The following is a 15,788-nucleotide window of genomic DNA, read 5'->3' as shown; positions in this document are numbered from 1 at the left end:
TCCCGGCAGCCCCGCTTCCCTTCCAGCTCCCTGCCTGTGGCCTGGGAAAGCAGTCGAGGACGGCCCAAAGCTTTAGGAACCTGCACCCGCGTGGGAGACCCGGAAGAGGCTCCTGGCTTTGGATCGGCATAGTATCGGCCCGTTGCGCTCACTTGGGGAGTGAATCATCGGACGGAAGATCTTCCTCTCTGTCTCTCCTCTCTGTATATCCGCCTTTCCAATGAAAAAATAATAAAAATAAAATCTTTAAAAAAAAAAATAAATCAGTGCCCATGGGGGAGCCGGCACTTGTGAGGGGGAGGATTAACCAACTGAGCCATAGTGCAGGTCCCCTAACATCACACTTTTAAAGAACACTTAGTACCTTTTAGGAGTATGTAACTTCAGTGAAGACACACATTGTGTCTTTGTTACCATTGGGTTGTGTGTTTTCCTTTGAAAGTCCATAACCGTTGTCATGTAACCGTTGTCATCATCCCCAACTCTTTGATGTTGAAAGGATTAGTTTCCATATTTTCCATAAGTATTCATTTTGAACAGCTATCTCCTAATTTATTTTGTGGCATGTCAGAATCCGTCACATTACTGAACTGTTCCCCCCTCCCTCCGGGTACATGTGCTCTAGAACTCCATGTGTATCTTTTTCTTCCCAGCCAAGGAACATTGTAGAAAGCAGGAGGTTCTGAAGAAGAAACCCTCAAGGGAGCCTGGCCCCTGTCAGTGCATCTCAAGTGTCCCAGTGTGAAAAGCCTGCAGCCTTGTGGTACCTTCCACTTCCTGTCCTGCTCCCAGCCTCGTGGATGGTGACAAGGGTGTGGCCCGGGCTTTCCAAGCCTCGCTGTTTGGAAGACAAGGGCAGTCTGTAAGCTGCTGTGAGCTGTCAGTGACAGCTGGCAGGTGCATGACGTGTTTTCCCAGGTGGATTTGCAGGGAGCTAGATGGCCAGTGGAGCAGCCAGCGCCTGGGTCTGGGGCAGACCAGCCCTTCTTGCTCTGTCTTGATTCTGGGGAGTCACTCCTGGCTGTGGTGTCACTGGCTGCTTCAATTACTCCTTGTGATGCTCCCGGTTCTTCTCTCTGAGCTTTGTCCTCATCTGTCTGTACCAGTGAGCTCCTCCAGGCACCAGGCTTACAATGCCATCGAGGGCTGCTGACACCTCCGGGGGCCAGCTCCCACTCCCTGTTAACCCGTGAATGTGAGAGTGCTTCAAGCGGCTTGTGACAAAGAAAATAGAAAGATCGGTTCTTTGTGATGCAGAAAGATGCCCAAAAGCCTGCACGTTTCCCATGGCCTTTCTTGAAGTACCCTCCTAAACGTACATCCAGACTGAACCTGGGCCAAGCCACCTGCTCAGCTGCCCTCCCAAACTTGCTGCCTTTTCTCTAATCTCAGATAAGGGCAGCTGACAAGAGCTTAATCCTCCCAGTTGCTCAGCCCAGATGCATCCGATTTATCTCTCAGCCGCCAGCCTGCTCAGAGCAGAGGCCACAGTGCTGGCACAGCCCTGGAGATGGCGGGCTTCCTTACTGCTGCTGCTCCGGCCTCTTCCTCCCTGCCCACGCTATCCCACCAGCTCATTGGCCACTTGCTCTCTCTCCATCAGCCTTTGCTTCCTCCTGCCTCGGGTGCTCCTCCCTCTGACCTGCATGGTCACTCCCTTCTGTGCGACATCTGATGACTCTCCTCCACCCCTGCCTGAAGGAAAAGGGCCCACAGCCCTGCTTTACTTGCCCCAATGTATCGCCACCACCACCTTCTGTCAGTTCTCACAAGGTCAGCTGCAGTGTCCTTGGCTCCCAGGGCACAGCCTAACCCAGGCTCATCAGCGCCAGATGCTTGGCGTGCTGTAGTTTCCATGCACAGCCACCTCACTTCTCCTGGGCTGGCTCTCTGTTCCTCTGATCACTTGCGGAATCTCCATCTCTCGTCCTAGACTCCCTCCGGAGTTCAAGCGCGGAGTGCCGAGGGCAGGGACGTCCACAGGTCTTTTTGAAGCACCGCTGAGTCTTGAGAAGCCAAGCTGACTTCTCTCCACTCTTCCTTTTCTGCTTGCCACATGTTGCTCCACAGTCCCACCTGACTACCAGTTCTTCAGAACTGAAATTTTCATTCGCTCTTTGAATCTTATCCTCTCCCCAGCACCTCGTTCCACCCTGTTCTGTGCTTCATATTTTGATGACCCTTGGAAAACTTGCTCTGAGTCTGTGCCATCCCTCGCCCTACACCTGGCACGTCCCCACTCCTGGCACATCCCCACCCCCACTTCCTGCAAGCCCTGGCTGCACTCTGTCTAGCTATGCACCTGCTGTCAAACCCTCCCTTTTGCCAGGTACCCCCACCAGGGCTGGCGTGGTTGGGCCTTGAACTTGTCACTTGCAACTGCCTCACCCTGCTCTTCTGCCTCAGCGGTGGATTTTTGCTTTGGTTGTCGCCACCTGAGGGTGCCTCTGCTGTGGGCAGGGGTTCTGGATCTTTCACCAAGTGGCTCTGAGTAGCAGTGGTGGTGATGGCTCTCTGTGGTTTTTTAAATGGGGCCACTTTCTTTGAACGAGGGGCTCTGGGATGGCACTTGGCCTTGTAGGTGAGACAGGTGCATCCCATGTCGGATTTTCTGGGTTTCCTGCCTCCAGATGCTGGTTGCATTTTGCTGCCAATGCAGACCGTGGGAGATATCAGGTGGTAACTCAAGTAGCTGGGTCCCTGCTTCCCACGTGGGAGACCTGGATGGAGTTCCTGGCTCCCATTCCACCCTGGCCTACTTCCTGCCTGTTGTGGGCAGCATTCTCCCTGTCTTGCTCTTCAACAAGTAAATAAATAATAATAAAAAAGTTTAAGTGTTGTTTAAATAAGTAAATAAGGTTCTTAAAATATTGCAGTAAGCAAATAGTAACATATATATGTGGTATATGTATATATATATGTAAGTGGTATATGTGTGTGTGTGTGTGTGTGCGCGCACACGCAAAGATACAGATTTTTTTTTTACTTCCAGTTGCTTTTCCTTCCTGTATTGAGGGGTAAGGAGACATAAGGGGAGAGGGCCGCTCCCAGGACCCTAACCACATCAGCACCCAGGGATGGCGCAAGGCCACTTGCTGTCATCCTAGGATCCCCGATGTGCAGCATGTTCCAAGGGTACTGCTTAAGTGGTTTCAGTAGTTCTGAGGTGCTGTTGATTTCGTTGCTTATTCTTTTTTCTTCCTCAAATGAAGAAAGCCGTAGACTTGCAGCTTCTGATGCAAACAGCTGTTGCTCCCTTGCTGCTTATAACAGGAGACACACCTTCTTTGTGCCTGCCACTCCTGAACTCCCAAAATACCCCCCAGTCTGCCATTCTCACCCGTGACCTCTGCCTCCTTGTCCCTTTCTTGGCTGCATCACGGACTTGCCAGCTTGTGAAATGTGTCTCATGATGTTCGTTCCCTCTGCCTGTGTTGCCTCGCCCCACCCATTTCCCAGAAAGACTGCCATGCCTCCTCCTTCACGGGCCGCTTGGGATGCCTGCTGCTCTGCAGTTTGTCCTTGAGTAGCTTTCGCTGCCACCAGGATTCCGCCTGCCCTCTCTGTGTCTCTACCAAGGCCAGTGTTTACATTGGGATCACCCATTTGTCCCTGGTGTGTCCCCTCCCTCTGGATGGCAAGTGTCCTCTCGGCCCTCCCATCTTCCAGAAGTGTGTGTGCCAGTGCCAGGCACCTAGTAGGTGAAGCGTCACATACATGTGCCTTCAGCTTACCTTCCTGTCCTCTGGGTTTTATCATCACTCAGCCTGTGTTTATCAAAGAGCAATTCCATGTCCTGGCTGAGCAGGTACAACCACCAGGCTCCTGACTGTACCCAGATCTCTGGGGGTAGAAGATGGATTTGTAAACAAACTAAAAAAATGCTCCAGGCATTACAACATGCCAGTTGTTGCCCCTGCTGACGATCTCTGACCTTGCCACCTTGATTGGTCACCAGTCACAGCTGTGGTTCATGTGGAGGCATGGGGGTGCTGCCTGGGCCTCACTCTGTAGCTGGTCCAGCTCCTGGGCCACCTGTTTCGGGCCGCGTGGGAAGGCCCCAGAGTTCTGCAGTGAAAGCATGGAGTTCTGTGGGGACCCACCTTCCGGGAGGCAGAGCTCCCCAATGCACTCCAGTGGTGCGCTCCCTGGTGACCAGTCTGGTTTGGTTAAGGGTGATGCAGGGTCGACCAGGGAGACCCATATTCAGCCTTGTTCCTAGGATAGGAGAGCATCGTGGCGGAAGGGGAGGGTGTGGACCTCCCTGCTTTCCCTGTGTTTCTCCCATGCTTGCTCTTCAAAAGTCATGGATTCTCTGAATGCCCCTGGGATTAAGTTTGTGTAAGGGACAGGAGACTTCTGGGTGGATGTGGTGAGCCAGGACCCAGGCCTGGGGAGCATTCGCAGCCTGTTGAGTTGGGGCTCAGTGGTTACTTCCATGAAGGATGACAGCTGGACCACAGACATCCTCACTCAGAAAAGTTGCTACCAATTGCTGAAAAACAATCTGCCCCCCTACCGACCCCCCCACTTTTGATTTCTGGGGCCATGACTGTTCAGATGCTGGCCTCGCTTGGGCCTGTTGGGAACTTTGCCGCTGTTAACACTGAAGGGTTAGTTCTGCATTAAGATGCAAAGAGCTTCAGTTATTACTGCAAAGGAGCCATATGGAAAACAAGAGGGAAGCAGGGAGAAATCAAAGTCGAATAAACAAAGATGCAGAACTAAAACATGTGTATTATGTTGACAATTTCAGTAGATGCATTATTAACGGCCTGTAATAGGGATGGGATCATTTTTGTGTGTGACTCTCAGGAAGCTGATGTAGCTAGCCGCAAGCCACAGATCTAAGAGTGATTAAAATGAAATTATCTTTAATGGAGTGAGTGAAATGTGAGGAGCATATTTAATCATGTTGCCGGGCCTGAGAAGGTTTTCCCTGTAACAGCTGCATGTGATGTCGATTTGACAGGAAGATTGGTTTTGCAAAGACCTACCACAGGCTTTGGCGTCTACCCACTTATGCTTGGTACTCTTGGCTGAAGCAAAGGCCTCTCCCTTATGAGGGGGAATTGTCATTCATTTTCCCCATCAAATGTGGGTTGTGTGCATGGATACTGGGAGGACGGAACCAGTAACTGGATGACCCGTACCACATTCTGTGTCAACTCTGCTTAGTACTTGAAGTTCGTGAGTATGAACCACCACCAAGCACTCCTGTGTGTTAAGGACTGAACCGAGGACTTATGGAGAGTGATCCATCAGAATCCTCGAGATGTCGAAGCAGGACTTCTCAACAACATCTGACAGATGGAGTCACAGAGAAGCACTTTGCCGGAAGTCTTGCTGCGAGATAGAGCAGAAGTGGGATTCGATTCACGGATGGTAGGACCCCAGGGACCAGCAACTCCACCTCAGCTGGCCACGGCCTCTCTGAATTGACATGCTTCCAGGACACAGTCCGCTCTTACATCGCATCCAAAAACCTGGGAGATGGCTAGGACTAAGAAGCCATCTAGAAACCAGGGACTGGCTTCGTGGGAGAAAACCAAGCCGGGACACCCCTGCTTGGTAATGTCTTTGGGTGTTGACACATGTGTCTGTGAGGATAATAATTTTTATGTTTTCCTTGGGGGCTATTTTTTGTTAGATTTTACTTTCCAACCTATTGCCTGTTTATGATAGCTTGATTTAATATTTGCCTGTCTATTCATGGAAAAGACAATGTTCCCATCTGCTGGGTCACTCTCCAAAGGCCAGACAAAACCAGGAGCCAGGCGCGTCATCCAGATCTTTCACACGAGTGGCAGAGATCCAAATGAGCCAACACCCACTACTTCCCAGAGTCCGGCTTAGCAGGCAGGTGGAAATGGGAGCAGGGCCAGGACTCAAACCCGGAACTGTTGTATGGGGGGAAGTGGCATCAGAACTGTTGCCTTACCTTCCAGCCTAATACCCAGCCTCGGGGACCCGAGTTAGATGACCTGGCCAGCACATTGCACACTTTGTCATGTATCTGAATCACCTGGTGTACAGCAAACATCTGGTGGGGCCCTGAGACTGTGTCTCTAACAAGTCCCCAGGAAGTGCTGCCCACCAGCTGACTCACTTTAAGAAGCAAAGATGAGGCAGTTTGAGAAACCTCATAAGCCTCTTGGCTCTGTGAGAAGTGTCTCTGGGTATCCGGATGGCTTCTGAGGGGGTGTATGTCCCCGGGCTCACAGCTAGTCAGGAAATGGTTAAGATGACTTGTCTAGGTATTTACCAAGGCGCTGTCTCCACCGCAGCAGGTGCATCCCTGGGGAAGTTTGAACTGAGAATTGTAAACTGCAGGACAGCTGAGGCCATGCCAGGTGCAGAGCCTGTTCATGGTCCCACACAGAATATCTCTCTGTGTTTGGATGTGTTTGGTTTTAGCTAGTGAGCAGGGCCAGGTTGCTGGGCAACCTTTAGTCCAAGTTCCCACTTGGCTCCTTGACCAGTTGTGTGTCTTGAAGTGAGCTACCTTAGCACCTCTGAAGGAGTGGGCTTCTCTGCACTTTGGGCTCCTAGAGGTGTTTTAATGGGATGATGGACATGTGTACTGCGTGATGGTGCAGGGCTCAGAAGGCGGCTCCATGCTTTCAAGCATCTCATGCAAATTAAGCCCCAAGACTTTGGTGAAGATTTCCAGGGACCTGCTAGAGTGCATGCATAAATTTATCGTGTTAAATTTTTGCGTGGAAATGGTGTTTAGGTGCCTGGGAACCATTTTAGTAGAGCAGTTGGTCTACGTTTATTGGACATCCCACCCACTCCTAGCTCTCCAGAGAAAAGGAACATCCCTAGTTTTGTTTCACCGTGAAGGTGGAAGCATGACGAGAATAAATGGAAAGCCGAAGTTGAGAGCTCTGTCTGCAGTAGTGTACAGCACTGCCCCTGTGGTCTACATTAATCGGCCTCTTGGCAGATCTTGAAGGGTGCTCTCCCACCTCTGTCCTGCCCATCGCTGTGGAGCAGCTAAGCCCAAGCGGAAACAGCCCTGTCAGAGGCAGTGACCTCAGACCCAGAGGAGTACTGCCAATTGCTTTTGCTTTCTCCTTGCAGATGGATGCAGGAGGGTCTCAGTGAGGTGGGGGACCCTGTTCCTGCCCATCCTACAGATGAGGAAATGTGCTTGGTGGCGCAGTCCTAATGGCTCCCCCCACCCAGTCTGTATCCTGTTCTTCTGAGCATCTCAGTGATGATGGTAGCAGCAGTGATGGTTACAGGAGGCCATCAGATGTGCTCACTTTGGCATTAGCTCCTGTAGTCTTGGCAGCAGAACAGTGGAGTAGAGGCCACATCTCCAGAGAGGAAGGTGAGGGTCAGTAAGGCTCAGCAAGGGTCAGGCTTGTTGTCATAGAGCAGGAAGGTGGCCGAGGGGGACCCAGGTCCAGAGCTGTTGATTCCAGGAACTGTCTTTCCCTGCCATCCTGCCACAGCCTATCTGGTCTCTGGGTATCTAAGCTTCCTCCCTTGTCCAGTGCCCTGAAATGATGACTTCAACACCTGCTGTGCATGTGTGGGGTATCATTGCCAGGGATTTCAGGGGCACCTAGCCCTTCCCTGCATCTCTATTTTTGTCCCTTCCACGTACAGATATGTGACTGGGTGGACCCAAGGAGGGAGCAGGGGGCTGAGAAGGGTTGGGAAAGCAGATTTGCTATAAGACAAACTAAATGTGGTTGTTAGTCCTTTTGCACAACTAAACTTTCTTTGGGATAAGTTTGCCTCAATAAGGCAAAATCCCAGATGCAGTGAGGCACCCAGGAGGTCTTTTATTCCAACAGGTAGGGATAGGAGCAGAGGGAGGGAAAAAAAGAGAGGGGGGACATCTCCTACCATGGTGGCAGGAGGGGCCTGCACAGGAAGAGGAGAGATGGGGAGCAAGATGAAGGAAGACGGGGGGCAGCATGTGCAGGGGCACACATCTGCAGGACTGTGCCTGTGTTGTGGCAGGGGGTGGGCGACAGGCATCACAGGGCCCTGGAGGATGAGTAGGTGTGGCAGAGGTTAGGGGGAGGGCCTGGAGGGGTTGCTAGGAGGGCCGTCGGGTAAGGCTCCATGAGATTACAGCAGATTGGTGGATACAGGATTATGGAATGACAGCAGATAGGCAGACAGCAAAATTTGAACCTGAACCATGTGCAAATTTTAAGAAAGCTGATCTAGGGGAAGCAGATATTTAAAATAGCGCCAAGTCCAAAATGGCGGGGGCCTTCAGGGCCGATGTTTAAATCACTTCTCACAGTGTTCACCCATCTCTGACAGTAACTTCTTAATTATCAGGAGGCACCTACTCCGAGGACCAAGTTGAGGGCATCAGGACCAGACAATACAGGAGAAGAACCCAGATCTGCTACATAAAAATGAGCCTGCTGAGCCAGGCTTCCCACTGTGATAATGGTGTCTTGCAGGACTGCCCTAAGAATCAAAGGTAGTATAGGTGAAGTCTTGTAATACAAATCCCAGAAAGGAAATTTTGTTACGTTAAGAGTATTGGATGGAGGGAAACCCCCAAAGGGACCTATCGGGTTCATTAACCAGTCAAGGCAGTATTTATTGTTCCATCGCAGAATGCCCAGCTCTAACTGTGTCCTGTGGGAGGGTGGCTCAGAATTCAGAGAAGAAAAACACTGATCCCAACTCCTGAGTTCCACAGTTCTCCAGCTGGGTCTGTTAGGAACAGTCAGAATAATCGTGAACCATCACTGTTTGGTATGTAAGGGAGACTGTTGTGGACCAATCCCTTACCAAAACCCACTAATTTCTCGTCCCAAAGAACCCACTAATTTCTGTACTATTTACAGGTAGTCTACATGCATTCTGTAAAAGATGTTAGGTCACCTCTTACAATGCCTAATATTATTCCAGTAGTCATTAAATTCTACCTTTCAGGAATAGTGATAATATCAGGGGTGGGAGGAGGAAGAACCGATAATCAGTACAGATGCAGCTGTTTTTTTTTTTCTTGCCTTCCAAACATTTCCCATCTACTGTCATTTGAGTCATTTGAATTCACAGGTGCAAAACCCTGACATGGAATGCTGATGGAGTGCTTCCCTGTCGGCTTTCTTTTCCATCTCCTCTCTCCCAGGCTTACACAAAGGGCCTGGGTACTGTTTCTCTGCCTCCAGGAGCCAGAGGAATTCCTGGAGCAGGGCTGTTTGCTGCAGAGCACAACCACCGAGGGGACCATGGGTCTGTCTGCAGGAATCCCCAGCGGCTAGCTTTGGTCATTACTGAATACTGCAGGGCCCACTGCATGCTCCTGCCACTTGGTCCTGTTACAGAGCAGTTGTAGGATGTTCAGCAGCCCCCTTGGCCCCTACATACCAGTAGAAGCATGTTCCTCCGTTGGACAACCAACAGTGTCCTCAGATATGGCTAGATGTCCCATTGGGGGTAACACATCACCCTCAGATGAGCACCCTTGGTCTGCAGAGAGAGAAGAGTTAGAATTTTTTTTTTAAGATTTATTTTTATTATTTTTTTTTTTGGGAAAGGCGGATATACAGAGAGGAGAGACAGAGAGGAAGATCTTCCATCCGATGATTCACTCCCCAAGTGAGCGCATCGGCCGATGCTATGCCGGTCCGAAGCCAGGAGCCTCTTCCGGGTCTCCCGCGCGGGTGCAGGTTCCCAAAGCTTTGGGCCGTCCTCTTCTACTTTCCCGGGCCCAGGCAGGGAGCTGGAAGGGAAGCGGGGCTGCTGAGATTAGAACTGACGCCCATATGGGATCCGGGGCGTGCAAGGCGAGGACCTTAACCACTGCGCCATCGCGCCGGGCCCAAGAGTTAGAATTCTTACACATCATACCTGCTGCTGCTGCAGCTGGCTGTTCCAGGGACGGGGAGGAGCAGGGGAGGAGCCTGCCAGCTGCCCGTAGCACTACTTTAAGAAGCAGTAACAGGAGACAACACAGCTTCTGGCTGCACTTGGAATCAGTGAGTCCAATACAAACTGTCCACGGGGCACATCATGTAAAAATCTCAGGTCACCGGGCCCGGCGCGGTGGCGCAAGTGGTTAAAAGGTCCTCACCTTGCATGCCCGGGATCCCATATGGGCGCCGGTTCTATCCCGGCAGCCCCGCTTCCCTTCCAGCTCCCTGCCTGTGGCCTGGGAAGGCAGTCGAGGACAGCCCAAAGCTTTGGGAACCTGCACCCGCGTGGGAGATCCAGAAGAGGCTCCTGGCTTCGGACCGGCATAGTATCGGCCGTTGCACTCACTTGGGGAGTGAATCATCGGACAGAAGATCTTCTTCTCTGTCTCTCCTCTCTGTATATCCGCCTTCCCATAAAAAAATAATAAAAATAAATCTTAAAAAAAAAAATCTCAGGACACCTGTCCTGGCAGCCTCGATGCTGTACATTCAACCCAGTTTTGCTTAGGAAAGAAGTCTGAGGTGAGGGTGGAGGTGAAGTGGTGCATCCCAGCAAGTGCCGGAACCACATCTAGTTCCCTAAAGCGTGCTGTGTCTTCTCCTCTGGCCAGCCACGTCAACCACAGTTGCTAGGACGACATTGTTTTGTTTGGTTTAAAACCTGAGCGTCCGTGAAACTGCACAGCAGTTTTATGGAAGTTGAGAAAGCGGGAAGAGACCTGGCAGACCAGAGAGTCCCGCCTCCTCCATGAAGAAATTAGGAAACTGGATTTCCAGGAAGCTTATTGCATCCCTTCTCGGAGTGCGGTGCACCTGTTCCCCAGGGTGCTGAGCCATCAGAGAGGAGGGCTGTGTTTGAGCATGATCCCTGCTGTCCCCAGGAGGTTCCCTGCCCCTTTGGAAATACTCTCTCGAAATGAGAAACTTCAAAGAATTTTTGGAAAAGGGGAATTGAAAGGGAAAGTCTATTTGGGGTGAAAAAAAAGTCTTGAGATCTCCATGCATTTTTTTTTTCATGAAGTACATTTTCATAAGCTTTCTGTAGACCCCCTGTCTTGTTCTCTAAGCTAATCATATAGGTATGATCTTGCAATAAAAATGAGATTCAGGGGTGAACACTGGGCCTGGCAGTTAGGGCACGCTGCTGTTTTAAGAACGTGCAGTTGGCACCCAGTTCCAGCTCTTCCTGCTGGCAGGGGCTCTGGGATGCAGCAGTAAAGTGATTATTTTGTTGCCACCTTGGGGAAGATCTTCCATGGGTTTCTAGCTTCTGTACGCCGCACCCTCCTGCCAGCCACTTCAGGTATTTGGGGACAGGGCCAGGGGGTAGGGTCACTTTCTCTTTTTGGCTTTCTAATACGATTTTTTTTTTAAAGAAAAGGTATTTAAATGAGACTAAGTGTGAGAATACACTGAGAGTTGATTGTGAAAGCCCATTTAACAGTGTAAGTGTGTAAGAGCACGAGGCGGCCTGGGGGTCCCTGGCTGTTGGGTCACATTTGTGTGGTCAGATCTCTCTGAGACCAGTGATCTCACTAGGAAAGCAGTGAAAGTAACAGTGAAAGTTGTGTGGCAAGGTTACAAGGTTGCGGTGAAGGTCAGGAGCTCACAATAGTAGCAAAGAACTCAGTGTAGCCACTGGTGTCTTCTCAGAAAGTTTGTGTGACATGTGCATGGATTTAGAACATTCCTTGGCACCATGGTAAGGCTGTCTCTTCACCCAGTTTTCTGTGAACATTTTGCACATATCAGCCACTGGCCTTGTTGTCTTACACTAGGAAGCACCGCCTCTTTGTACTTTCCTTCTGGAGTTCTTTCTAGGCGGTATGCTAGCAGCCAAAGTCCTCGCCTTGCACACACCAGGATCCCCTATGGGCACTGGTTCGTATCCCAGCGGTCCCACTTCCCTTCCAGCTCTCTGCTTGTGGCCTGGGAAAGCAGTAGAAAACGGCCCAAAGCTTTGGGACCCTGCACCCATGAGGGAGACCCAGAAGAGACTCCTAGCTCCTGCCTTCGGATTGGCTCAGCTCTGATTGTTGTGGCTACTTGGAGAGTGAATCATCAAACAAAAGATCTTCCTCTCTGTATATCTGACTTTCCAATAAAAATAAATAAATCTTTTTTAAAGAGTTCTGTAAACTTCATTTCCTTAACACCCTTGAACATTGAAAGGAAGGCAGTCGGAATGGCTCGTGGATTGTCACCTCTTCTGGAACATGGGCAAAAGACTGAAAGTGTGGGATGAGGAAAAGACATCACAAACAGGGCACCAAAGCCACGCTCCTTGGTGACTTTTCTCCCCCAGGCTAAATGGCATTATCCTCCTGTTGTATTTGCTTGCATTGGCATAGTGCTGTATGAGGCGAACGCTTAAATGATACTCCTTCTTAACCATCCTCAATGGAAATATAACTTAAACGTTAGTAAAGGGGGCGCAGCCGTATGGCACTGCAGGTTTTACTGCTGCTCGCAACACCAGCATCTCATATCACAGCACCTGTTTGAGTCTCAGCTGCTTTGCTTCCTCTCCAGCGTCAGCTGATGTGCCTGGGAAAGCAACAGAAGACAGCCCAAGTGTTTGACCGTGCCACCCAAGTGGGAGATCCAGAAGGAGTTCCCAGCTCATAGCTTCAGCCTGGTCCACGCTTGGTTATTGCAGCCATTTGGGAAGTAAGCCTAGCAAAGGGAAGACTGTCATTCTCCCCTTCAAATAAATATTTCAAAATGGAAAAGTACAGGAAATATCTTCCTTACACACACACACACACGAGTTAGAAAAGGAGCCATTTGTGTACCCCTGTGTCCCTTGGGAGATCCAGGAATCTATTTGCTGAGCCTGTTTGGGGAACAGTCAGCTAAACTCTTCAAAGGAAGAAAAATCGGTGTTGGAACAGATGTCAGGTTGTTCATGCAATAATTTAGTTGAAGAAAGTTTGAGTGTATTTTAGTTTTCTCCCTAATGTTTGTACAAATTAAGTCCCAAAGGGACGTAACCCCCTGCATGTATCCCAGTTGATCCTTCAGTGATCGCGAGCCTCTTTGATGCACACAGACGGATGGATTGTCAGCGGCCTGCCCCCTCACCACCACCCCGACCCCGGCGCCAACACTCCGGTGTCCTCCGCAGGGTGTGCGTTGGGCACCCACACATCACCACAATCTGCAGCAGTGATTTTAGACCTCGGGTCTGGCAGGAAAGGCTGGTGTTCATGGATTTGCTCTTGAAGACCAGTGTCCGGCACACAAGGAGCTTTGGCCTCAAGTGCTTTCAGGTTCATTTATCTCCTGGACTTCACTTGCCCCCAGGAGGGCCACTTGTTGGCCCACACGTAATTATCACGTCAAGACCAGGGTGTCTGTGTTTAGAGGGGCACTGTTGATGTTCAAGTTCAACCCTCCGGGATGCATCCCTCTGTCTGCAAATTCAAGAAACATCGTACTTTGCCACTCACAGCTTCTACCCCTGAGCCAATGGGCCTCTTCATACCTGATGTCCATGCAGATCATGTCCCTGGAAGCTGGGAGCTGGTGAATGGTGTTTCTTGCAGGAATTCACTTCTTAGGGATCAGCTGTGGGCTGGGACATGTCTCCCTGCAACCAGTCATGTTGGTGTGGTGAAGCGTCTCTCACTCAGATCCTTATGTTCTTGAGTCCCGACTGCTGAGTCAGGATAGGGAGATGGCCACGGTAGGGTCAGATGGCAGTCCAACTTCTTGTCCTAGGTTCTCCCAGTGAAGGCAGTTAAACTGTTTGGATTTTCTGATGACTAAACCCTGTCGAATGTTGCCATCTAGTGGAATGTATGGCAAACTAAAGCTGAATGCCTGGTGACCAGAAAGTTCCGGTGGGAGCTCATGATACTAGAAGAAACAACGAAAAGTGATTTTAAGGCCCAGTGTTTGGCAAACACATGCAAGTCCAAATGAAACCAAAGCTGACTTTCAGTGGTTATGGTTCTGAAAGTAGGTGAGAGGTCAACCTGTTTCTCAAGGTGGGTGGGTGTTTACCAGCAGCGTGAGGCCCAGGCAGATCCCCGAGCTCCAGCAGGGTCAGGGCACTGCCATCGGTGTGAGTATTGCCAGGCAAGCAGCCCGAGCATCACTGGGCTCCTGGCATCGTTTTGACAGTGTGGTTTTCAAGATTTCTCAGGGCTCTCTGGGACAGATTTCTTGGTTCCCTGTTACACTGCTGCAGAGAGCATAAGATGCTGGCTTTTAGGAAAAGCAGGTGCGTGGCTTTGGAGATTCTAAGTAGCATCTCACAGCTGCCCCACCAAGCGTGTGAGCCCGGTAAAGACCTGCAGGATGGGATTCGGGGTATACTGGAGGAATACCGACGGCTCATTTTGCTTCTGTCTCTGTCATGTGCTTTGCGATTGCTCAGGTCCCTCCCTGGTGCCACAGCTGCCGAGTGCGCATTGAACCTGAAGAAAATCTACACGGTGGGGACAGTACAGGTAAGAGCTGGGCATTTCACCACCACCCCCTTGGTAACCACCACTAAGGCTGCAGCTGCTGCCAGGTCCTGCTGTGGAGTGGGCTCTGGGGCATGTTTTAGTATATTTTAGCATAGCTGCCCTGGACCTACTCAGTCCTCACTACCTCCCTCTTCCTGAAAAGACAAAGTTGTGGGACAAGGACGAAGGTTTGTCTCCCTATTCAGATTCCAGCTCAGCTGCCCGCTTTCTGAACCATCTCTGCCCACCTGGGTGGGGTCGTGGCACCCACTCTGCAAGGTTTCTGACGCTACAGGGGTCCTGGGAGGGGAACAGAATGGTGTGAAGTGTGGCCCAAGCTGCCGCTTCCCCCTCCAATTGTGTCACCCTACGTTAGGCGCTTTCATTTTTGTGAATTACAGTGAAAACAGCTCCTTGTGCATGGGTTCCATGAGGGCTGAGGAAGATCGCGCACACCCCAGGCTTAGCAGGTCCCCTGCCAGCTCCCAGTTTCTCAGGGGAGGGGAAGCACTTAGTCCTGTCCGCAGCCACCTCTGAGGGTGAGCATGTTCTGATAACTGATTGGGTTGCATCTCTGTCTTCTCCAGTAGCAAGTGCTGTCAGGTGTCCCTTCTGGCTCAGTGGCACACAGAACATGGCCTTTAACAAAAGGCTACTTGAGGGCCCCAATGTTGAAATGCCAGTTGAGGGGCCTGCATCCCACTTGGGAGTGCGCGACTTTGAGTCCCAGCTTTGCTGTTTATGCCAGCTTCCCTGGTAAAGTGGACCGTGAGGGACAGTAGGTGATGGCTCAAGTAACTGGTTACCCACATGGGAAAGCTGCATTGAGTTCCCAGCTCCTGGCGTGGTGGTGGGCGTTTGGGGAGTAAACCAGAGGCTGAGAGTTCTCCATCACTTGCTTTCTGTGTCTGTCTGTGTCTGTCTCTTTTTCTCTTTCTATCTCTATGCATCTTTTTAAAAAGGGCTGCTTCAGAATTGGACTGACCCTAAGTCTATGAGTTTTGCAAAAGGGATATATTTTTCAATGTTTTGCTTCAGGGTCCCTAAATCATTTCACATTGCAGAAGGCCCAATAGGTGGTGTCTTTCCGGCTACCCTCTTAGGGTCTGAAGTCATGCCAAGGTGCCCTTTTCAGACCCTGCCCTCAATATCGGTTCTAAAACTGGAGGATTCACTCTCCCAGGGTTCTAGCCGGAAGGTGCTCTGTGTAGCCTTGGAAGCAGTGAGCTGTTGTCACTGGGAGGTGACAGGATCAGGTGGAAAGCAACCAACAGCGCCACTGCAGATGGAGAGTCTTGGGCAGCGCAAGCTGCTGGGCTGAGTCAGGGTGAGGCTTCCCCCAAGGGGCCCTCTGTGTGAGGTTGTAGATTCAGACTCCTGTCTCCCAGCAGGCTTGAATGAACTTCAGAACCAGTGACCTGACCTT

General features: G+C 50.8%; 1 protein-coding gene across 5 annotated transcripts in view; it reads left to right on the top strand.

Annotated features, from left to right (window-relative positions):
- The window catches only part of EIF4E3 (eukaryotic translation initiation factor 4E family member 3), a 223,770-nt gene that overhangs the window by 2,073 nt on the left and 205,909 nt on the right, over nucleotides 1–15,788 (top strand). For all 5 annotated transcript variants that reach the window (XM_040994819.1, XM_040994816.1, XM_040994817.1 and 2 more), the window contains one exon: nucleotides 14,290–14,362. In XM_040994819.1, coding sequence (XP_040850753.1) covers nucleotides 14,290–14,362 — 73 coding nt within the window. The remainder of the gene's footprint in view (nucleotides 1–14,289; nucleotides 14,363–15,788) is intronic.

This window comes from Ochotona curzoniae, unplaced genomic scaffold (assembly GCF_017591425.1).
Source record: "Ochotona curzoniae isolate NIBS_2020 unplaced genomic scaffold, NIBS_Ocur_1.0 contig_908, whole genome shotgun sequence".
Taxonomy (NCBI): Eukaryota; Metazoa; Chordata; class Mammalia; order Lagomorpha; family Ochotonidae; genus Ochotona; species Ochotona curzoniae.
Note: the sequence above shows the minus strand (reverse complement) of the source record. Positions and strands in the feature narration are given on the sequence as shown.